The sequence below is a fragment of the Hordeum vulgare genome, chromosome 1H, assembly GCF_904849725.1.
Source record: "Hordeum vulgare subsp. vulgare chromosome 1H, MorexV3_pseudomolecules_assembly, whole genome shotgun sequence".
NCBI lineage: Eukaryota > Viridiplantae > Streptophyta > Magnoliopsida > Poales > Poaceae > Hordeum > Hordeum vulgare.
Genome location: NC_058518.1, coordinates 229,653,307 through 229,677,314, shown reverse-complemented (window position 1 = coordinate 229,677,314; position 24,008 = coordinate 229,653,307). Strand labels below are relative to the sequence as shown.

Below are 24,008 nucleotides of genomic sequence, written 5' to 3'. Positions count from 1 at the left end.
CGTGGCAGGGCACTCAGACAACTGCTGTCTAGACTATTGTACATGCCCTTAACTGAAACAAAGGGCTAAATTAATATCAGCCATCAGCGCTCTATGCAGGTCTTACAAATTATTTGTTGCCTTCTGCAAAATTAGGGTAAACCTTTGGGGTACTCTTAAAGAAAGCCTCTCTTTTTTACCAAAGGAGCAGCATTCATTAGTTACTAAATTTTCAAGGTGACAAGTAAACCAACAAATGCTCTTGGATCAAGTTCACCAGGTTCTTTTAACTAGAGTTCAGAGCATCACCAACCATCAGGTGGAAACATCTCAGTTGCATCGTCACAGTTGAGACAGACTGATAGACTACAGAATAACTCCACCTCATGAGAGAACCATAGAATCTGGTATAATTTCACACAAACTTAGTACTCCATGTCATCAATGAAGTACGCAGCATCTACGATCCCAATAAGACGGTTATTCATTCATATAAATACAGATCTGCTTACTCCATCACTGCACCTCGGAAGCAAATACAAACTAGGAAGTGCGGTTTCCATATTTCAACTAGATTCAGCACAAGAAATCAATTGGAAAAACAGGCTTCATGTCGGCCTATATTGGCGGTGCTGCATATGTACAAAGAGTATGACAATGGCTTTTTTGTTTCAAATCTGGACTATTTACTCGAGTCCATTACTATGCGATGAGGCTGCTCTGAATGCGCTTGAGAGTTGGGCAAACAGCCTGTAGCCCGCCAAAATCCAGCGTGTTTATCTGTTGAGAAATAGAAGGGGCTACTTAGAACAACGAAATTCATAACACATGATTAGACTAGTAGTGCACAACAAATGTTAAAGCTTACTTGTGGACAAGAGTGCACATTGAGGATCTCCAATGCACCGCAAAAGGATAGTGCAGATTTCAGTTCATCCTCTTGCAACATTGTGCATGCCTATAAGAGTCATATTGGAAGAATAAAGTATATGTGATAATACTAGATAAAGCACATACATCACATGTTTAGCCTATCTGATACAATTATCAATATTTCAAGGCTTTGCCATATAAATAGTTTGTTTAGACAAAAGGTTGTCTAAGCCTACTAGGTCCATTTACAAATTTGAAGTATTTGGCAAGGAAGAAAGGAGAGGTTAATCATTACTTAGCACATTTTGAGATACAACATACATAAATGATACTTTTAAGTTGTAGATACATTCACATCCTGGGTAAGATGACTAATAATAATAGCATCTGCTGTAAGGAATTCACAAGTGTAGAGTAGTATCAAGCCCTCCTCATTCATATCATCAGAGGATAATTGCTACAGGTCTGTTAGTTTTTGCAAAAGATAAATAAATTAGATGCTTTTTTTTTATTGCAAATGCATACTCTGAATTTAACAGTAAAACCATTTACACCTTACAACATAAAGGCTAAAAGGCGAGCATCAAAGAGGGGGGTAAAAATGAAGGATAACAGATAACATGGTATAATCATGCTTTCAAGAATTAGAACAAACAGCATTAATATAATCAACAGAAGCAGCATTAAATTTAATCCCTAAATTTCCTATACACGAAGAGATCATACATGCTCACAATGAGTTCAGAACATGGTGAGAGTTGCATTAAGAACAGTACCAAAAGTTGGAGGTTAGCCAATCTTGGGCAATCAAGCTTCAGAATCTCCAGTGAGTTACAATTACTGCCAAAAAGAAGTAAAATACAACAAAGTGTAAGAGCAAAAGATGTTGAAAAGACAAACTTAGGACAGTGCAAAAATTGACATTAGTATTACCTCAAATTTAAATTGTAAAGATTGTAGCACTTCAAATCTACTTCCTTCAAGTTTGCAGACAAATTAAGGTTGATCTTAGACAAATTCAGATAGTTGGCCGTTGAAGGAATAACAACTTTCTTAATATTTGGACAACCAGTACAGTTGAGAACTTCAAGCCGACAATCCATACTCTCCTTGATCTCTTTAGTATTGTCTGGTGTAGAATCAGGGGGGGGAGCATCAACTGGCATGTCACCGGACAGACGATAGTCTGACCCACATACCAATTCATGCAAGTTCGTACATCCATTTAAGTTCACATTAACCAAATTTGTACAACACGCAAGAAGCTCTTCTATCGCAGTCTGCCCAATGGACGAGTAGGACAGATCTAGCTCAACGAGCATCGGTAGAGCACCCTCTCTGTAGAGTGGTTCCAAAGATGAATCACTGAGATACTTGCAGGCTGAAAGTTTCAAGACCTGCCCAAAAAAATACAGACAGTAAGAACAGAGTAATTTCATGTTACCATAACATATTACATATATACTCCAACGTAACATTATGGAAACAGAATCCCATTGTAACATTGTGGTGACAGCATTACATATATACCAACAATAACAACAGCAACAAAGCCTTTAGTCCCAAACAAGTTGGGGTAGGCTAGAGGTGAAACTCATAAGATCTCGCAACCAACTCATGGTTCTGGCACATGGATAGCAAGCTTCCACGCACCCCTGTCCATGGCTAGTTCTTTGGTGATGCTCCAATCCTTCAGATCTCTCCTTCAGATCTCTATTTAAGGACTATTCCCATGTCAAGTTCGGTCTACCCCGGCCTCTTTTGACATTATCCGCATGCTTTAGCCGTCCGCTATGCACTGGGGCTTCTGGAGGCCTGCGCTGAATATGCCCAAACCATCTCAGACGATGTTGGACAAGCTTCTCTTCAATTGGCGCTACCCCAACTCTATCTCGTATATCATCATTCCGGATTCGGTCCTTCCTTCCATCTCAACATGCGCATCTCCGCCACACCTAACTGTTGCACATGTCGCCTTTTAGTCGGCCAACACCCAGCGCCATACAACATTGCGGGTCGAACCGCCGTCCTATAGAACTTGCCTTTTAGCTTTTGTGGCACCCTCCTGTCACAAAGAATGCCAGAAGCTTAGCGCCACTTCAGCCATCCGGCTTTAATTCGATGGTTCACATCTTCATCGATATCCCCATCCTTCTGCAACATTGACCCCAAATATCGGAAGGTATCCTTCTGAGGCACCACCTGACCATCAAGGCTTACATCCTCCTCCTCATCGTGCATTGTAGTACTGAAAGCGCACCTCATGTACTCGGTTTTAGTCCTACTAAGTCTAAAACCTTTCAATTCCAAGGTTTGCCTCCATAACTCCAACTTCCCGTTGACCCCCGTTCGTCTATCATCGACTAGCACCACATCGTCCGCAAAGAGCATACACCATGGGATATCTCCTTATATATCCCTTGTGACCTCATCCATCACCAAGGCAAAAAGATAAGGGCTCAAAGTTGACCCCTGATGCAGTCCTATCTTAATCGGGAAGTCATCACTGTCGCCATCACTTGTTCGAACACTTGTCACAACATTATCGTACATGTCCTTGATGAGGGTAATGTACTTTGCTAGGACTTTATGTTTCTCCAAGGCCCACCACATAACATTCCGCGGTATCTTGTCGTAGGCCTTCTCTAAGTCAATGAACACCATATGCAGGTCCTTCTTTTGCTCCCTATATCTCTCCATAAGTTGTCGTACCAAGAAAATGGCTTCCATGGTCGACCTTCCAGGCATGAAACTAAACTGATTTTTGGTCACGCGTGCCATTCTTCTTAAGCGGTGCTCAATGACTCTCTGCCATAGCTTCATTGTATGGCTCATCAGTTTAATTCCACGGTAATCAGTACAACTCTGAACATCCCTCTTGTTCTTAAGATTGGTACTAATATACTCCGTCTCCATTCTTCTCCATTCTTCAGGCATCTTGTTTGCCCGGAAAATGAGGTTGAAAAGTTTGGTTAGCCATACTATCGCTATGGCCCCGAGGCCTCTCCACACCTCAATGGGGATACAATCAGGGCCCATCGCCTTGCCTCCTTTCATCCTCTTTAAAGCCTCCTTGACCTCCGACTCCTGGATTCGCCGCACAAAACGTCGGCTAGTATCATCAAAGGAGCCGTTCACATCAATGGTAGAGCTCTCACTCTCCCATTGAACAGCTTGTCAAAGTACTCCCGCCATCTATGCTTAATCTCCTCGTTCTTCACGAAGAGTTGGTCTGCTCCGTCCTTGATGCACTTGATTTGGTCAACATCCCTCGTCTTCCTCTCTCGGATCTTCGCCATCTTATAGATGTCCCTTTCGCCTTCCTTTGTGTCTAACCGTTGGTAGAGGTCCTCATACGCCCGACCCCTTGCTTCACTCACAGCTCGCTTTGCGGCCTTCTTTGCCATCTTGTACTTCTCTATGTTGTCTGCACTCCTATCCAGATATAGGCGTCTGAAACAATCTTTCTTCTCCTTAATTGGCTTCTGCACATCATCGTTCCACCACCAGGTATCTTTAGCTTCTCTTCTACTTCCCCTGGACACTCCAAACTCCTCTGAGGCCACCTTACGAATGCAAGTCACCATCTTCATCGACATGTTGTCTGCATCACCTCCTTCCTCCCAAGGGCCCTCCTTAACGACCCTCTCCTTGAATGCCTGAGCTACCTCCCCCTTGAGCTTCCACCACTTCGTTCTATTGACTTTGGCACGCTTGTCCCGCCGGAGACGAATCCGAAAGCGGAAGTCAGCAACCACAAGCTTATGTTGAGGGACAACACTCTCTCCAGGTATCACCTTCACCTTACAGTCTAGGCATGCACGCTTGTCTTCTCTTCTCGAGAGGATGAAATCAATCTGGCTAGAGTGTTGCCAGCATTACATATATACCAATTCATGAAAATTCTAAATGCTGGACCAGTTTATAAGAAGATAGAATACAAATGAACTGCGATGACTGCTCCTACTAAGGGCATGACCAATGCTCCATGTTAGACTAGTGCCCCAACACGCTTTGTCGGTTGAGACGCTCCAGCTCAGCTCAAACCGATGCTTGCAGAGGGAAACGGACTCTTGCAGAGAAACCTGCCTCCTCATTGCCAAAAGCCAGACTTACAGGTTAAAAGTAAGAGGAAGGTGAGCTCACGCTGGGGAAGAACGCTGTAGAAAAAGCTGGAGCGGTGGGTCCTACTGTTCTAGAGTGATGCTGCCTCCGTTGGACGATAGTAGCCTGAACTAGCTGCTCAATACAACTTATCTAGGTGGAGAACCTACCGTGGCATGGGGCGGCACCGTACGGTTGCGGAGAATATACTCGTTACACCATCTTCCCTATGGTATCCACATAGATTGGGAACATTTTCTTAATGTACAATATAACAACATATCGACGAAAGAATGGACATATGGCATATGGTGTGATGTCTTTATATTTAAGTATTACAAAGAATGGCATCGATTGCCATGTGTATAACATTAGCAAGTCCAGTTCAATAAGATTTTGTGCCATGACAAGATTTACAACAACAAAAATATTTAATTAGAAAGAAACCTGGATCAGGTACCTTCAACTGCAGACAACTGTCAAAAACCGGCTTCAAGTTCATCAAAAATGTATATGATAGGTCAAGCAAGGCCAGCTTCTGAAGGCAATGCAGAGAAGACAACCCACGGACGTCAATGGATAAACATGAAGACAATATAAGATGTTCAATAAGAGGGCATGCCTCTGCTGTTTGGGACAGCGAATCATCCATAAGCTGTCTAAACACACAAAATAATACAGAAATCATTAATACCAGAAAATAATGTTCAGGGGTTTGCTTTAGATTAGAAAATGTTCAGGAGAGAATCAGAAGCATGGTACAACCTGCAGAAAGAGGCATCTAAAGATATCAAGCAAGGACAATTAATTGAAGCCTCAGAAAGGACACCACAGCCCTTCAGCTCCAATATAGACATATTTGGGGCTTCTATGCATAGAACACTTAACTTTGGACAAATTCCAAGGTTTAGGGATTCAAGACCAACCTAGAAAAGAAGCAAGCATCAGAACATAGAGATATATTTATTTATCTAAGTAAAAATTAAAAAGAGAATTTCATTTTGTCCAATTGCCTACACTGGTTTGCTTCAACATTTGTTTCACAAATATGTCTTTCGACGAAAATCAAACAGACAAAACCACCCTCTGAAGCATCAGTAACCACCCGCCTATTTACCGAAATAACAAATCAAACAGCCTCTGCGAGATGAAATAACAAATCAAACAGCCTCTGCAAGGTTCCTCACAAGGGTAAACAGGCAAATAAAACTATAAGTTCAGCAAAACAACTGTGCACCTAAAGCACCAATTAGCCAACATGGGGCAGTGTCCAAACAGCCTATGCAAGCTCCTCACAAGGTTAAACTGATAAATAAGATTATAATCTCAACAATAATAAAAACTGCACCTCTGAAGCACCAATACAGTGACAAGGAGGTAGTGTCCTCATCAAGGGCGCATGCGATACAGGGATATGCCCATCCCCGAGTATCCCACTTTTTATTAAAAATATTGAGCAGAATAAGAAATGTGGCTGGGATGCACATGGGATACATTCAACTCAGGCAAGGACCAGTACAAAGCTAACCCTGGGCTAAAAGGTATCCGGATAGGCAGGCACGCAGCTGCCAATGCTGCCTTGCTGCTTTCTAGCTGGGTTTTTTCTTTGCTGAGTTGCTATCATTGCTCGGGTGCTGATGCTATTGCTAGACTTGGAACATCTCCAACAGATGATGTATATTTTGGTGCTCCAAACCGATGATGTAAAAATTTGGAGCACTAAAAAGTGCTTTTTACATCTCCGAAAAAGGCTCAACTCCAACAGATGGTCCAAAACGGAGATGTAAAACAGCAACTCCAACAGATGGTCAAAAACTAAGATGTAAAACCAGCCGACGGCCGCGCGGCTGGTGTTCAGCCACTGTACAGCCGCACATCTTCTCCGTGGCTGTTGTTCTTCGGCGCCATCTGGTAGCGGCGGCGGCCGAAGCGAGTCGGGGCGGCGGCGGGTGGAGAGATGTCGGGGCAGCGGCCGAGCGGGGAGCGGGCAGCGGCGTGCGGCATGGGGCGGAGGCGAACGGAGCTTCGCAGGGCGTGCAGTGCGGGCGAGGGGCAGGCAGCGGCGTGCGGTGCCGGTGAGGGCGGGCGAGTGGAGGCAGACGGGGCTGGGGCCGAGCTGCATCTTCGGCGGGGTGGAGTCAGAGAGCTACGGAGGGCGGCGGCAGGGCGGTCGCGAGACACCCTCCGGCGAGGGAGGTGACGCGGGCGAGGGAGCGCGACGCCGGCGATTTGGGGCGGTGGCGGTGACGGCGACGATTTCCAATGGCTGGTGCTCGAGCGGACGGGCAGTCGCGAGCGGGAAATGAAATGAACTGGCGGTTGGTCGTTTCGCGGGCGGCCGCGGTTTTACATCAAATGTATCTCATGATGCAAATTTGCATCACAAAGTGTTGTATTTTACATCTCTGGGAGGCGGTGGTCCAAATTTTTTTACATATGGACCATCTGTTGGAGCAGCGTTTTTTGCTCTCGGAGATCCAAAAGTTAGGTACTTTTACATATGGACCGTCTATTGGAGATGCTCTTAGGGGAACGGTATGGGAATGTTGGCGTTGAGAACATGATGCAGGAATATTTTGCAAGCTCCAAAGAGGCAAAGCCCATGGATATGAGGAATTGAGGATCATTCATCAATGAAAAAGAGAGCCAGACAACAAACGGGTAATAGTTTGATCTCAAGTCTTCAAATTATATTTTTAGCTTTATACATACTGCATATTTAGCCCACAACTGTCAAGTTTTTTCAAGTTGTGGTACGCGCAGAAATGGAGTAGGCATCTTCATCAACAAGAGCCTCATGTATGTAGTAGACGTCTAAGGGGCGTGGGGACTGGATTATCCTGATCAAGCTGGTGGTTGGTGTTAGGAAGGCAACTTGTATTATTAGGAGGCCAAAGCCATCATACATGAGGAAGCAAAAAGGCTACAAGAGGATGCCAAGAGGCTAGAATGCAAAAGGCCAAAAGACATCACTAATATAACCAAGTCAACTCTGATGTGAGAAGAGCCATAGCTCGTAACTCTGCCTCTGCACTCGAATGGGAAACTGCAGTCTATTTCCTCATCTTCCATGAAATGAGAGAACCACCAAGAAAAACACGGTAGGCAGAAAGTAAACGGCGATTTGTAGGATCACTAGCCCACGTAGCATCCGAATAGGCCTGGAGCTTTAACGGGCAGGAACGGAAAAAAAGACGACGAGAGATTGTGACACGAAGATATCGTAGAACACGAAGGTGACTAGTGAAGTGGGAGCAGAAACAAACTGACTCGGAATATGGACATGATAGGAGATATCTGCCTATAGTGAAGTGACAGCAAGATACACAAGACTCCCAACAAGATGACGATAGCGTGTCGTATCAGATAAGGGCTCACCATCAGAAGCACGAAGGTGAACATTGAGCTCCATAGGAGTCTCAGCAATACGCTCGTCACTAAGAGCCACACCAGTAAGAAGATCCTGGATATACTTTTCTTGGGAAATAAGAAGGGCATCAGTGGTAGAGGCTACCTCAACCCCAAGAAAGTAACGAAGAGGACCGAGATCAGACATAAGGAACTAAGGAACTGCTCATTAAGACTATCCTTGACATGTCATCAACATATAGAAGAAGAAGAGTGCGACCACGAGCAGAAAGGTGGACAAACAATGCTGGATCGTGATTACTTGGCGAAAAACCAGCAACAGTGACCACAGAGGCAAAACGCTCAAACCAAGCACGAGGGGCTTCCTTAAGGCCATGAAGAGAGCGGCGAAGACGGCAAACCATGCCATCGGGTACGGAATACCCAGGTGGTGGCTGCATATAAACCTCATCACGCAACTCACCATTAGAAGGCATTTTTAACATCAAGCTGAGACACAGACCAGTGTGCGGACAATGGTCATATAAGCCACAGGAGCAAAAGTCTCATCATAATCACGACCATGCTCCTGCTGGAAACCACGAGCCACAAGACGAGCTTTATAACGCTCAAGAGAACCATAGAGCAAGTCTTAATCTTATAGACCCACTTACAAGTGATGGGACGGACACTGGGACGAAGAGGAACCAGATCCCATGTGTCTTTGCGCTCAAGAGCGGCGAGCTCTTCTGCCATTACAAACTGCCATTCAGGATGAACAACAGCATAACGATAAGAGGTAGGCTCAAGCACAACCGAAAGGCCATGACAGCTAGGAGAATAGCGGCCGAGAGGAGGGCAAGGCCGAGCCCGAAGACCATAAGTCGGCTGGGACGAGGAAGATAGCGCACCAAAAGTAGATGGCACGTCAGTAAATTCATCCATAACACGTCGACGACGGGTACAATGAAAAGGAAAAGTGGGATGAGAAGGAACCAACGGAGGTGGTGGAGATGGAGAAGACATCGGTGATGAAGGTGGAGTGTCATGCAATAAGGGAGGAGAAGAAATCATAGAAGAAGACGGTGTCGGATCTACAATAGTGGGACGAGAAGGAGTAGGAATATGAGGCACAGAGAGAGGTGTATCGGGAAACATGAGAAAAGAGATATCCTCTACTGAGAAGGTCGAAGAGGATGGTCGTGGGTAGAACGGACGAGACTCATCAAAAGTCACGTCCCTAGAAATACGCATCCAACGACCGACATGATCCCAACATCCATAAGCCTTATGCTCATCACTGTAGCCCAAAAAAACACTCGACAGACTAAGCGGTGAGTTTGGTGCGTTCTCGATGGGCGAGGAGAACAAAACAAACACAACCAAACAACCAAAGAGTAAATAGTCTGGAGAATGATCAAAAAGACGCTCTAGAGGAATACCTCCCTGTAGAGCAGATGAGGGTTGAATGTTTATGAGATATGTGGCAGTAGAAACGGCCTCAGCCCAAAAATGAGGCGGGAGAGAGGCGACAATCATCATCACCCGAGCTGTCTCAAGAAGGTGACGATGCTTGCGCTTGGCCACTCATTCGGAGCGTGAGCACCAGGACAAGAGAATTGAGCAAGAGTACCCTGCTCAGCAAGAAAACCACGCAACATTTTGGAGATATACTCGCCAGAGATATACTCGCCAGCAGAATCAGCACGAAACACACGACTAGGTGTAGAGAACTGAGTGTGGACCATGGCGACAAAACGCTTATAAATAGAGAGAACCTCGCTACGAGAAGACATAAAGTAAAGCCTAAGTGTAGCAAGAGAAATTATCTATAAAAATAATGTAGTATCGATGTCCCCCTTTGAAAGCGAAGGGGGCCGGTCCCCACACATCAGAATGAAACTAAATCAAAAGGGCATTAAGACACTGACTCACTAGTAGGATGAGGTGACTGAGCCTGTTTAACAAGCCTACAACCCTGACACTTCAAAAGGACATCTCCTGAGACAGGCCCCAGAAGACCACAACAAACTAAAGACGATAGTCGAGAACCACAAAGGTGACCAAGTCGATGATGCCACCGCTGGAAGGAGCTGGTAGTTGAAGCGGCGAAGGCAGGTGTACTGGCGGGTGTGGTAGCAGCGGAAGGAACATGAAGCCAGTCTAACTCCCAAAGCCCTTGGGAGTCAAGGCGGCGAGGGACAGCCTCAACCAAAGCCTTCGTGTGACGATCCTAGACAGTACAATAATCAACGTCAAGAATGACACGACAACTAAAATCAGTAAGCTGGCCTGCAGAAAATAGGTTCATGGTAAGGCGTGGAACTTGAGAAATATCTGGAACATAAAATGAAGAAGTGGAAAGAGTGCCTCGACTAGCAACAGGAAGAGGAGTACCATCAGCGGTAAGAACATTAATAGGATGATCGAGAGGTCTAAGAGAGGACAAGACAGAAGAATCGGAAGACATATGGAATGAAGCTCCAGAATCCAGAACCCATAAGGAAACAACAACAACAACAAAGCCTTTAGTCCCAAACAAGTTGGGGTAGGCTAGAGGTGAAACACATAAGATCTGGCGACCAACTCATGGTTCTGGCACATGGATAGCAATCTTCCACGCACCTCTGTACATGGCTAGTTCTTTGGTGATGCTCCAATCCTTCAGATCTCTCTTTACGGACTCTTCCCATGTCAAGTTCGATCTACCCCGGCCTCTTTTGACATTATCCGCATGCTTTAGCCGTCCGCTATGCACGGGGGCTTCTGGAGGCCTGCGTTGAATATACCCAAACCATCTCAGACGATGTTGGACAAGCTTCTCTTCAATTGGCGCCACCCCAACTCTATCTCGTATATCATCATTCCGGATTCGGTCCTTCCTTGTGTGGCCACACATCCATCTCAACATGTGCATATCCGCCACACCTAACAGTTGCACATGTCGCTTTTTAGTCGGCCAACACTCAGCGCCATACAACATTGCGGGTCAAACCGCCGTCCTATAGAACTTGCCTTTTAGCTTTTGTGGCACCCTCCTGTCACAAAGAATGTCAGAAGCTTGGCGCCACTTCAGCCATTCGGCTTTAATTCGATGGTTCACATCTTCATCGATATCCCCATCCTTCTGCAACATTGACCCCAAATATCGGAAGGTATCCTTCTGAGGCACCACCTGACCATCAAGGCTTACATCCTCCTCCTCGTGCATTGTAGTACTGAAAGCGCACCTCATGTACTCGGTTTTAGTCCTACTAAGTCTAAAACCTTTCAATTCCAAGGTTTGCCTCCATTCAACAGCTAGGTGTAGCGGAGACGTGCATGTTGAGATGGATGTGTGACCACACAAGAAAGGATCGGGTCCGAAATGATGATATACGGGATAGAGTTAGGGTAGCACTGATTGAAGAGATGAAGCAGCACAAGGTTGTGGAGGAACAAATCCACCTTGCTGCTGCAATGTGTACAGCACAAATGTTGAAGGAACCACTTCAATGTGTTGCGCTAGATATCGCTCTAAAGGCGAGTGGAGGCCAATATGGCAGCAGGAGTTCAATCCAAAACTCCTAGAGCACAAAATCTAGTCCAAGATCTAAAGATAGGAACAACAAGTTCTATTTAGATAGTGGGTACATAGTCTGGTTACAAACTAGAGGGGAGGACCTCTATTTATAGGGCTTTGGCAAAGCCTTCACATACTTCTACTTATGGCTAGAACACTCTAGAAAACATCACTTAACATTCATCATTCTACTCATAGCTACCCATAGCTAGAGGACTCTAGAAAACAGTAGGTAGTGTAAAGAAAAGAAAAGAAACACTACACTAGTGGAAGTATCTAGAAGTAGCCATATAGATCTGGCATGTGATTTTTTTTCTTTTTTTTCTCAACTATTGTTCCTCATCATTCTCCCCTGGTTGTTTGGAACTCACCTATATGCAGCATTAGTAATATCCTTCTAATGTGTGGCCTGAGAGAGATGCCTGATAATGAGTGTTGTGTTGCTTGTAGATAGACATTTCATGAATTCAGCATGTGCCTTCCATCTCATTGTGTGTTACTATAAACCCCTATGAGTTCATATATCAGTTTTGGTTCTCTACAAGTAAATTTTAATATTGTGTAACGTCCGCTCAGGGTCCCATGGGAAACTGTGTATTTTTTCCTAAGACAATATTATGACCTTAGACTCATATACCTGCATGATCCTGCATAATTTTTTGAAATATTTTGAACAAGTTATATGTCATGTTATTTTAATTAGTTTAGTTCCGTGGCGAGGAAAACCATATATAATGCTCATAGTTGACCAGACACACCGCGTTGTGGCTGCCGCACCATGGTCAGAGACGAGACCAAACTGGAGCCAGAGACAACGCGGACAAATCAGATTTTGGTGCATCATATGGTCTCTTGGCCATATCAAATATTATCACGTGTTCACAGAGTTCTCAGTTCTTGAATTTCCATATCTAAAACAAATTTTGTTTTGTCTACATGCGCAAGAATGAGAAAGGATGTTAACAGAGTTCTCGGTTCTTGAATTTCCATATCTAAAACAAATTTTGTTTTGTCTATATGCGCAAGAATTAGAAAGGACGATATGCTTTGTTGCAGAAAGGTGATCATGCCGCACCATGGTCAGAGACGAGACCGAACGATCGAACTGGAGCCAGAGACAACGCGGACAAATCAGATTTTGGTGCATTATATGGTCTCTTGGCCATATCAAATATTATCACGTGTTCACAGAGTTCTCAGTTCTTGAATTTCCATATCTAAAACAAATTTTGTTTTGTCTACATGCGCAAGAATGAGAAAGGATGTTAACAGAGTTCTCAGTTCTTGAATTTCCATATCTAAAACAAATTTTGTTTTGTCTATATGTGCAAGAATGAGAAAGGACGATATGCTTTGTTGCAGAAAGGTGATCAAGAGCGCACTGTGTTAGGCAAGAGATCTAGGATTAGAATGGGTAACATCGTTTCCTTACCATGAGGGCATGGGTGAAATAGAAAAAAGATTAGAAAAATCTGAACCTTTTGCAACAAACATATACTCTTCTAACAACATACATTTTTTTGGGCGAAGAAACGACATATTTAGCAGCTCTCGGATAAGGTGTGCATGCAAGTCTTTTGGGCCGGTTCTTTTGCAGCTTTTTTCAACTTCTTGCCAAATTAAGCCAAAAGCCCAAAAGAACTCAAACTGAGGTGTTGGGCTTAACTTATTTCCACCACCTCTTCCTTCACAATCAAAATAAGCTCGGGGTAGAGCAGCTCCCCGCAAAAGCCACTTACTAGACGAAACGGTATATGTCCTAGCACCTGGAGTTAGCGCAAATTACAGGCGGAATGCCACCTCGCGACCTGCCACGAACCCGATCGAAGAAAAAAAACAGCAATGCAGGACAGAACAAACGAGGTCGAGAGCTCGTCCCGAGCTCCCGGTAGGCTTCCACCACCGCAGCTGCCCTCGCCGGTCACCGCGACAGAAGGATCTGCCGCCGCAGATCCTCCCACATCGCTCCGCCGCCGCACGTCCTTCCCCATTCCTCCACCGCTGCTGCCATGGACGGATGGTAGGCGTCCCGCCACCTCACGTCCTCCGGCGCCCCCGCCAATTGTGCGCACGAGCAGTAGTTGGCAGCCAAGCAGCTGTCGTGAGCCCGAGGCAGAGCAGGATCAGTCGTCGCCAAGGCCATGTTCATGTGCCACCACCGTTTCCCTTCGATCGACCGACGCGAGGACACCGACGAGCTCCGAGGCGGCGGCGCAGGTGGCCTCCGCGACGGAAGGACCTCCCGCGAGCTCGCCTCCCCCTGCGTCTCCACCTTGGCCCCCGGCTGAGCTAGCTCTGGTGTTGGCGATTTGGCACCCGCAAGGTGTCCGCACTATTGCCTACAAGCCTTTTTTTTCTTTTACGTACATTCAAATTGACATTGAGATGTCTTCATTGATCCCTTTTTTTGTATCCTATTGCTAAGTATTTGTGATTAAGTAGACACTAAATTTTTTTTATCAATTGGACAGTGAGCATTTGTGCCACTGGTATGTGGAATGTGAGAAAAAGGAACATTGTTCTGTTGATGACTGTGATATAGACATGTCATATGTACCCAAGACAATGATTGTGATATCCTATTACTGTGATTGTGATATCCTATTGCTAAGTATTGGCTAAGTATTTGTGATTGAGTCCTAAATTATAGTTCAAGGGTATTACAAACTATTCACCTGACATATGAGGAAATAAGCTAAATGACAGGAACTGAAAAGAACTCGATGGTTTATTTTCATGTGCTTATTTCCACAACAGCTTATCTATGGCTTATTTCCAAAGCAACTTATTTCCACAGAACCACTCAAAAGAACTGGCCCTAAGGCTTACGAGCCTTCACATACTTCTACTTATGGCTAGAACACTCTAGAAAACATCACTTAACATTCATCATTCTACTCATAACTACAAGACTCTAGAAAACAGTAAGTAGTGTAAAGAAAAGAGTGGAAGTATCTAGAAGTAGCCTAGAAGTAGCCAAACAGATCTGGCATGTGATTTTCCTTTTTCTTTTCTTTTTTCTCAACTATCGTTCCTCATCAAGGGAAGCTTCTCCAACATTAGATGATTTGAGCATATGCAGCACAGGCCTGCAATGCATAGCATAAGAGGTCGGGGTAGACCAAACTTGACATGGGAGGAGTCCGTAAAGAGATATATGACGGACTGGAATATCACCAAAGAACTAGCCATGGGCAAGGGTGTGTGAAAGCTAACTATCCATGTGCCCAGAGCCATGAGTTGGTTGCAATAAGGGTTTCAGCTCTAACCTACCCAAACTTGTTTGGGACTAAAGGCTGTGTTGTTGTTGTTGTTGTTGTTGTTGTTGTATGCATGCTGCATATTTCAATTAATTATTTATGCTCACTGTGTTCTCATAAGGCTGTTTCTGGAATATTTTACTACGAAACTTTCCGTGTTACCGGATCTTTTTATAATGCTGTATCCCCCGCATCCCCATGTCTAATCCCCATACCGGTGCTTCTTAGAACTACATATCCTTTTGACACGCCATTGTAACGCCTGCATATCAAACAAGTACAATGAGTGCAACTGCTAGCTCCTTTTTGGGGGAGGGGAGGGGGGATGGTTTTCATCATATTATATCCAAGAGATCAAGCCATCTTTACTCGTACTAATACGCATATAAATATCTGAGTTGCCAGTGGTTCATTCACCTCTTAAGTTACTATGAACTACATAACTGTCATAACACATCCTACGAAGGACATATGGTTGATTTGACTGCTTTAAATTTTGAGATATTTTTTATACGAACTCAAGGACTATGATGGCACAAGTATTCAAATAATTTATGCAGCAACACACTGGCATGCAGCTAGTATCATACTCCCTCCGTTCCTAAATATAAGTCTTTTTAGAAGTTCCACTAGGAAACTACATACGGATGTATATAGACATACTTTAGAGTGTACATTCACTCATTTTGTTTCGTATATAGTCCACTAGTAAAATCTCTTAGAAGACTTATATTTAGGAACGGAGGGAGTACACAATAAGAGCAGTTCATACCAGCAAAAGAATTCAGGCATAACTCCAAAAAAAATGTACTACATCTCAAAAGCAAAACAAACAGAAGAACTCACCGGGCAAAATGATGCTCTCTCAAGATGATCACAACCATCAAGAATCACCACTTGAAGCTTAGGGCATGCAAGATTCAGGAATGTCATGGAACGGCAACCAGCAAGTGAGAGATTAACCAAGGAACTATTATTCAGTTCCACGACACTCAAACTCTGAGATGATCAGATGAGGAAAAATTATCAACAGGAATACACAGGCTGCAAGCATATTAATGTCCAAATGACACTACTTGACGGAATGGAATAATGTCACATCGTATCTATTAAAACGTTATATTTACTTAATTAAAAAATTATTCAAGCAGAGAGGTGGTGACTTCCATGTGTTGATTTATAAATGGCTAGAACATATGTTGCCTGTGCATGCATCATACCTCACAATTATCAAGAATTAATGACCTGAGCATGGGGCAGCCCCCTTCGTCACTGAAAACTTCGCAAATTTCATTTGTCAATGACTCGCAGTCACTAAGATCAACATCAATTAAATTGTGGCATTGCAATGATAAACTACATAAGCTCTCTTGTTTTTGAAGCACCAGTTTCTGCAGATAGTCACAACTTCAGCACTCCGTAATAGAAGAACATTGATTTAAATTAGTAAACATAACCATAAAACTGCAATGCATGAAACAAATGAACTAACCTTAAGAGCATTTGATGTTATTGTAACACAACGAAGTGCTGAACATCTGGAAACTTTTATGTAAGAAAGCACAGGGCTTCGTAGATTTAAATCAGCAAACCTAACATGGCAGATAACAGAATCATTTATTGAACAGGGAGAAAACTGTAAGAAAACATTGACAGTGAACAAATCCTATATACCTAAATAGTTCATCCCCACTACTTCAATTTTTATCAACATGCACACATGCCACCTCACCGCACACGTCATCTCATCACCCCCACTACTTGTATTTCTATCAACATGCATGGGAAATGCTATTATATTCTCGCTCAACATGCACACATGTCACCTCATTAATCCCACTACTGTTTCTTCGACGTGCATGAAAAATGCTACTTATATTCTACAAATCAAATACAAAAAATCATATGTATTTTCAATGTTCATTTTCAAATCTATATTCCAGACAACCAAATCTTACTAAAATATATTGCAACCAATTCCCGCAGCGACGCACAGGGTATCGTCTAGTACAATGAAAAGGCCATCCCACTCACTTGCGGAGGTGTACAAGACTAATATTCTTGAGATGTGGCAGATCCAAAGACACAGATGTCAACAGGCCACAATTATCAAGTTGCAACGCCTGGAATGATTGGGGAAAAAACCCCATTAGATATCAAGAAATATCTTACACATAGCAAGAACCAAAGGGAGACTGAATGTCTGAATCACTACCTCAAGTATACGACTAAAACATACTGCAGCCATTGAAGCAGATGTGATTCCCTCACAACTTGATAGTCTCAAGTCTACCAACATTGGAAGCTTTACCGACTTCAATGGAAACAAACAAAGAGAACAAGTGTCAGACATGGATGATATATGCAGTAAATAGTGGTAAGGATGATCTAACAGGCATAAATCAAAATCATAGGGTAGTGAACCTCGAATGAAATGTTGGGGCAGTTAGATGCATCAAGAACAGACACATTTTGACATGCATTAGCTATCTCACGCAATGTCTCATCAGTAACACATGAGCAGGATGACATATCCAGTGACGATAACAGTGGACATGCTGTCGCTGCTTGACGAATTGCAGTGTCAGAAAGCTTATGGCAGGACTGAAAATCCAATTCAAGCAACTGAGGGCAATTGAGTGATACATGAGCCATGCCAGTTCTCCTCAGAGACAGTATTCGAAGTTGGTGGCATCTGGATGGTAAAAGAGCATACATTAGTTCAGGAAACATACAAACCTAATTATACAGGAGAACTAATTGCACAAATAGCTATTACCTGATAGATACTCTGAGTGCACGACATTTCACAATTTGAAGTTCACGCAATCCATCATGATTAACAGTTACCTCTTGAATGCCACTACCAAGGGATGCATCACTGACTACTAAAGTATTCAACAATGGGCATTCAGTCAAAGCTTGAAAAAATGTTTCTCCCAGTTGTCCCTTGCCCATTATCAATGTCTTAAGATGCCTGAAAACCACCCAATTAGAAAAGAGAAAGGGGGGAGAGCATTACAGCAGCGAAGAAAGAAAATGACTGGTGGAAAACCTTAAGAATGTTATTGCTTCAATCACTAGGCTTTCTGCACTCAAGACACCAGACAAATTGAGATTTGTCACATTCTGATAACGGTGGCAAATGCTAACAACTGCAGAAGCAACATAATGATAAACCGCGTAAGCAACACAAGATAATTCAGTGGGATCACAAAGAACATCTGAAATGAACATTTTTTAAACTAGTTGCAACATGTAGCTTTCATAATGAGAAGGACGCAGTTTATAGTCAACAAGTTTCAAACAAGAAACAACAGACTTCTATCCAATAAATTTGTAAATAATTTCCAACAAACATGTGCTCCCAGGAGTCAAAACCATGTTTGTTCTCTTGATTATTTGTTTAAAACTTCACGTTATTTCGCCTCCCTTTATCCCCCACCCCATTCCCTGGACAGGAAAATTCTTTGCAATATATACGTACTTGCAATAATATGAATCAATGAAGCTAACGCTAAACCGTGACACTGGTGTACAACTATACATCCAATCAGGACCTCCCAACACTCGTCCAAAGGCTGAAAAGAGAGTGTTAATGTGACTTCACCATAAAAGAGGAAATTAGGAGTGATTACAGTTGCTGCGGATTATTTGTTTCATCTATATAGATTAATGTCAATGAGTTGCCTCAACTTCTATAGAAGTAGGTCCTAACAACTTCAGCTAAAGGACTGAACGCAATCTAATCTGATAAAATCTTGTGGGACACAATTTGATCTTACCATTATTAATTAGGTTAAAGGCCAGGCAATGCAACTAAAGCGAAAACCCAAAATAATTGTACTGTTATCATTGCCTTTGCTTGCATGCCACTAATGGCTCATTGCAATGGCAGTAGATGAGTAAGTCATCACTATCATGGATTACATATTACCCCCTCCTTACTTCACAGACATATGGATGTCCTAACGCACACATTATTCAAATGTATTTCAAACAGAAGTTACTATATAGAGTATGCACATGTCAATTGTATTCAGGCCGCATGCATTCAATAAATATATGAAAATAAGAAAATAGCATACAGTTCTGCAGGGATATTCTGGTGTTCTCAAACTTCAAATATTTCCAGAAATCCTCGTGTATACTAGCAGACTGCCACTGTTTGCAGGCAGCCCCTGCTCTACATAAATCCTTCTGGCATAAGAAGGAGAATATCTGTAATGGCAAATTGAAAAAACTTGGTCAAATTTGAACGAAGCAGTAGCAATATCTGCATACAGAGAACAATTAAAGAAACATAGAGGCACACCAGGTGCAAGAGATCATCAGATAGGTCCATCCTTATTTCAAGAACCTCTGCATTTGTTCCGCCTGATCTTTCTACATCACAGACACCATAATTGTTGGTCTCCCTTGGAATATCATTCCCACCATCATTTGAGATAAGCGACAAACCAAAATCCAATTCATTTTCTGGACCATGTAACAGCCTCAACTGGTCATGTTCAGCAAAAGAATGCAAATGTGGTGCTTCATATCCGAAGAAGGATGCATTAACACCAGAGCTTTCTCTGAAAAAAATGTAAGTACATAAGGATTACTAATCAAGAGAACCATAATTAATACATTTGCATAACTGATTAACAGGTTGAACAATTTTCTGGTAAGCCAATTAAACTCCAACAACAATCTAAGCAAATTCCCTGGGATCATTGTAAGCACTGTTTGTAAAGCGTCCCTAAAACGCCGCTAAAGCAACGCTTAAGCGTCAGAGTGCCCTCCAGGCTCAAAGTGTCCAGCTCGCTTTAGACATGTGTCTAAGGCGTCTGCCTTAGACACTAAAGCGTCTGAAGCGCCCGCTTAGGCGTCCTGATTGGTGCTTTAGTGCAGAGGACGCCTTAGACCTGCCAGGCAGGGGAACAGAGATTTTCGGCGGGAAAACTGGGCTCATATGTGAAACAGTTACAGGAGGGAAAAGAAAGAGAGAGAACCAAAACCAGAGCATGCAAATCGCCAGGCTTTCAGCTCTCTCCTCTCCTTCGGCAGCAGCTTCCTCCTCAGATCTGCACCAGCTTCCCCCTCTCCGGCCACAACTCCCCCCCCCCCCCCCTCCTGCCCCATCTTCTCCCCCTTCAACTCTCTTTGCTCTTTCTTCCATGCTCAGATCTGCACCAGCTTGTCATGCCTTTCCTGCTCTGTTATGTGTTATGCCATGCACAACTCCCCTGCTGTTAGGTGTTGTGCTGCCTCTCTTATAGTAGTTGGCTAGTTGCTTACCGCATAGTGGATGGATTAGAATAATGGCTACTGATGCATATGTGCTCACTGCTGGATTAGAATCAAAGTATGTATGTCTAATTAAATGGTACTCTATTCTACTGCCCATCAGGTTCAGAGTCTGTGTGTCGCCTCGCTTTATGCTTTAGCGCTTAAGCAGTGAGCACCCCCCTAGCGCCTCGCTTCGCTTTACCGCTTTACAACATTGATTGTAAGACAGAATTAGAACGTATCCACAAAATAGCTGTATGATGACACCCATCTGGTGTGCACCGAATGCAATACAGCAGATAGAAATGAAGTGAAATAACTAACTATTGGTCGCAACTTCTAGTTAAACACAAGTAGTAACCACATTAAGACACCTATAACCATCACAGCAGCAGCAAAAGGCAGACTAAAGCAAACATAATCAACTGATGCAGTCCATTATCTTCAAATACAATATCATCAACACTCATGAGAATCTAAGGTGGTCATTTTCCTTGTTAGTCTGATGTTTTAGAGAAGGAAACCATAAACCACAACACTATGCAAAACATGTAGAGGATGCTACTTGGAATAATCAAACTATCAGAAAAAGTATGCATTACAAATTGCAAAAACTATAATGATATCATATGAATTATAAAACACGAGTGGATATACTTTCAATCTGATTCGTCCAAAATATTTACCTTAATTCCATACGTATCCATCAAGTGTGATTAGACCAAAAAAAATCACTCCTATACTTATTGCCTCCTCATTATAATTAATGTCTCCTAATTAATCCCAAATTTCAATTACCACATCGAATCATATCGATAAAGCAGATGGGATACTTTCAATCTGAGTTGTCCAAAATCTTTAGCTCAATTCCATATTCCTCCATCCAGTGTGATTTATTAGAATCACCCCTCCCATCACTCATACACTTACTGCCTCCTTATTATAATCACAATAACAACAACAACAAAAACAAAGCCTTTAGTCCCAAATAACTTGGGGTAGGCTAGAGGTGAAACCCATAAGATCCCGCGACCAACTCATGGTTCAGGCACATGGATAGCAAGCTTCCACGCACCCCTGTCAATGGCTAGTTCTTGGTGATACTCCAGTCCTTCAGGTCTCTCTTTACGGACCCCTCTCATGTCAAGTTCGGTCCACCCCAACCTATTTTGACATTATCAGTGGAGGCCTGCGCTGAATATGCCCAAACCATCTCAGACAATGTTGGACAAGCTTCTCTTCAATCGATGCTACCCCAACTCTATCTCGTATATCATCACTCTGGACTCTGTCCTTCCTTGTGTGGACAGACTCCTTATTATAATTACTACTCCCTCCGTTCCTAAATATAAGACCTTTTAGAGATTGCACTATAAACTACATACGGATGTACATAGACATATTTTAGAGTATAGATTCACTCATTTTGCTCCGTATGTAGTCTCCTAATGGAATTCCTAAAAGGTCTTATATTTTGGAACGGAGGGAGTATCTCTCAATTAATCAGAATTTTTAATTACCAGTTTACCACATAAAAGGAAATGGTTGTTTCCTATGCTTCAAAGAAATGTCATTGCCGAAAAAATATCATACTTATTTTTCAGTTATGTACAGTGCTAAGAACCCCTGCAAATAAAGGTCAAATATAAGACAAAAAGATTGTGCTTGTAACTCTATGTTTGTTATACTCCCTACATTCACCTTTATAAGTCGTTTCAGACAACTGAAATTGAGCTGTTTTACACGTTGTCTGAAATGACTACAGCGCCTTACAAAAGTGAACAGAGGGAGTAGTTTTCTTCCCCCTCAGGAATAAACCTCAACAATACATGTACAAATAAGAAAATGTACTTGAGAACCAAGAAAAAATATCATATTTGATTTAGGTTCTTCAACTTGATCTGCCCTGGTACTGTAAGTAGTCAGAGAGAATACAAAAGATCTTGCAAGGACGCAGCACACAAAGAAATGGGTTAGTAATGCATAGAGGCAAGTAACTACTCCCTCCGTCCCAAATTCTTGTCTTACATTTGCCTAGATATAGTATTTAGATACATCCATTTCTCAACAAACCTAAGACAAAAAAATTAGGACGGAGGGAGTACCGATGAAACATAATTAGGAAAAAATAATAATGGAAGAAGAGTGTCATTTGGTTAATACGAGTTGCCGTATGCAAGATTAATTCTAGAGTTTCTCACAAATCATCTCAGAGATAGTCCCTTCTATGCAGTAAGTTAAATAGTGTTAGCTCTACAGAAGGATATATGTGCCAAGACAACCATAGGGGAACAGTCTGTCCACTGTAGCCAAAGATATTTGTTGCCCGTCTCAGCACTTCTAGTGAAAAGTACAAATATTAAATTATCTCTACCACACTCCCTGATTTTCCAGGGTGGCTTTGCGAAACCATACTGCATGAAAATGACATCAAGTGACAATCATTGCCTGCAAACAGGGCTAGTAGCAACAAGAAATCCACCAAACATATTTGTGAACAATCCACACAGCTGCAAGCCTGCAATGCAATAGAAAGAATAGCAGCCTTTGAGGAACTTACTCGCCAAAAGCAACCACTTTAGGACGTTTATTCTGCAGGTCCCGCTCTCCATCCTCACTCCCCTCCTCTTCCTCGACATTGTTGTGCTCCTCAGACTTGCCAGCGCCTCCTGCATCAGCGTTTGCGCCACCACCTCGCCACATGTCCCGGAACCTGAGTGGAGGGACAGGTGGTGAATCCCAAACGCTCTCAGCAGCACGCGAACTCCCGGCAGCGTCAGAGTCCCATGCCGGGAAGACCATCGACCATCTCAAGGCGGGTGCCGGCGGCGGTGCCGGCGCTGGCGGCAGATGCCAACCCCGGCGCCCCAGAGACAGTGCAAGCTCCAGCTCCTCCCGCGCTTCCTCGTCCATATCTTCACCCTGCCCGGTACCCTCGCCGCTTCCCTCCACGCCCTTCATCTTCCCCCCGTCCGCCATCGTCTCACACCACCGCACTAAATCCTAACCCTAGAACTACCCCCTCCGCTACCATCCTCGACCAACCTCCGGCGACCCAGACACCAGCCCGCCACGAACCACGAGCAAACACCAATGATTGCGGCCGACGCCTCGCCAAATTACACCGAATTTGGTCGGACCAGATTAGGGATGCTGGAGGGCGGCGGCTGACGCTCGATCCAGGAGGGAGACGCCAGCAGGGTAAGGAGCAAGGGTAAGCGGCGTCCGTACCAGAGCGGTGGCCTGAGGCTGCACGGATTGGGCGGATCTGCGCGCGGCGGAAACGGTGGTGAGCTGGAGGCCGCTGGCTCGCGAGTACTTCGGAAATGGGGGAGCGGAGGCGAGGGTGAGAGAGCGAGAGAGACAATGCCTGGGCCGTGGGAGTTGTAGGTTGCGGCCAACCTGCCCGATATTACCTCTGACAGGTGGGACATGGGGACAGGGGCCCGGTTGTCAGCCAGTCAAGTTTTTACTGGTTTTGCTCCTGTGTGGGCCTTGCATTTGCTTAACGCGTTTCTTTCTAGGGGATGCTTGTGCGGTCGGTTTACCATGACCGATGGGGCAGATAGTTCGGAGTTGCGGAGACGAGTGGATGTCATCGCTCTCAC

At 43.7% G+C, this 24,008-nt stretch overlaps 1 protein-coding gene across 2 annotated transcripts; it reads right to left on the bottom strand.

Annotated features, from left to right (window-relative positions):
* Positions 1 to 366: 366 nt before the first annotated feature.
* On the bottom strand, positions 367 to 23,774 carry LOC123429315 (F-box/LRR-repeat protein 15). 2 transcript variants are annotated; one of them, XM_045113371.1, is made up of 17 exons: positions 22,961 to 23,774; positions 19,442 to 19,703; positions 19,215 to 19,347; positions 18,182 to 18,281; positions 17,906 to 18,103; positions 17,551 to 17,821; positions 17,342 to 17,440; positions 17,161 to 17,249; positions 16,619 to 16,718; positions 16,347 to 16,517; positions 15,973 to 16,125; positions 5,722 to 5,882; positions 5,417 to 5,615; positions 1,786 to 2,249; positions 1,629 to 1,692; positions 848 to 937; positions 367 to 759 (listed from the first exon to the last, which is right to left on the bottom strand). In XM_045113371.1, the coding sequence occupies exons 1-17, from the start codon at positions 23,377 to 23,379 to the stop codon at positions 682 to 684; spliced, it is 3,051 nt and encodes a 1,016-aa protein (XP_044969306.1). In that variant the 5' UTR covers positions 23,380 to 23,774; the 3' UTR covers positions 367 to 681. The 2 variants fall into 2 exon arrangements, with proteins under 2 accessions (XP_044969306.1, XP_044969313.1); XM_045113378.1 differs by lacking the exon at positions 367 to 759 and having other exon boundaries at positions 1,579 to 1,692.
* Between the last annotated feature and the right edge of the window lie 234 nt (positions 23,775 to 24,008).

What these genes read in the sequence shown, in the direction of transcription:
- LOC123429315 (XM_045113371.1), bottom strand. Translation starts at nt 23,379, where the DNA reads ATGGCGGACGGGGGGAAGATGAAGGGCGTGGAGGGAAGCGGCGAGGGT. An exon ending in CTTTACAATTTAAATTTGAG is followed by an intron (nt 1,693 to 1,785) that starts GTAATACTAATG and finishes TCTTTTTGGCAG; the next exon opens with TAATTGTAACTCACTGGAGA. An exon ending in TGGCTAACCTCCAACTTTTG is followed by an intron (nt 938 to 1,628) that starts GTACTGTTCTTA and finishes TGACTCTTATAG; the next exon opens with GCATGCACAATGTTGCAAGA.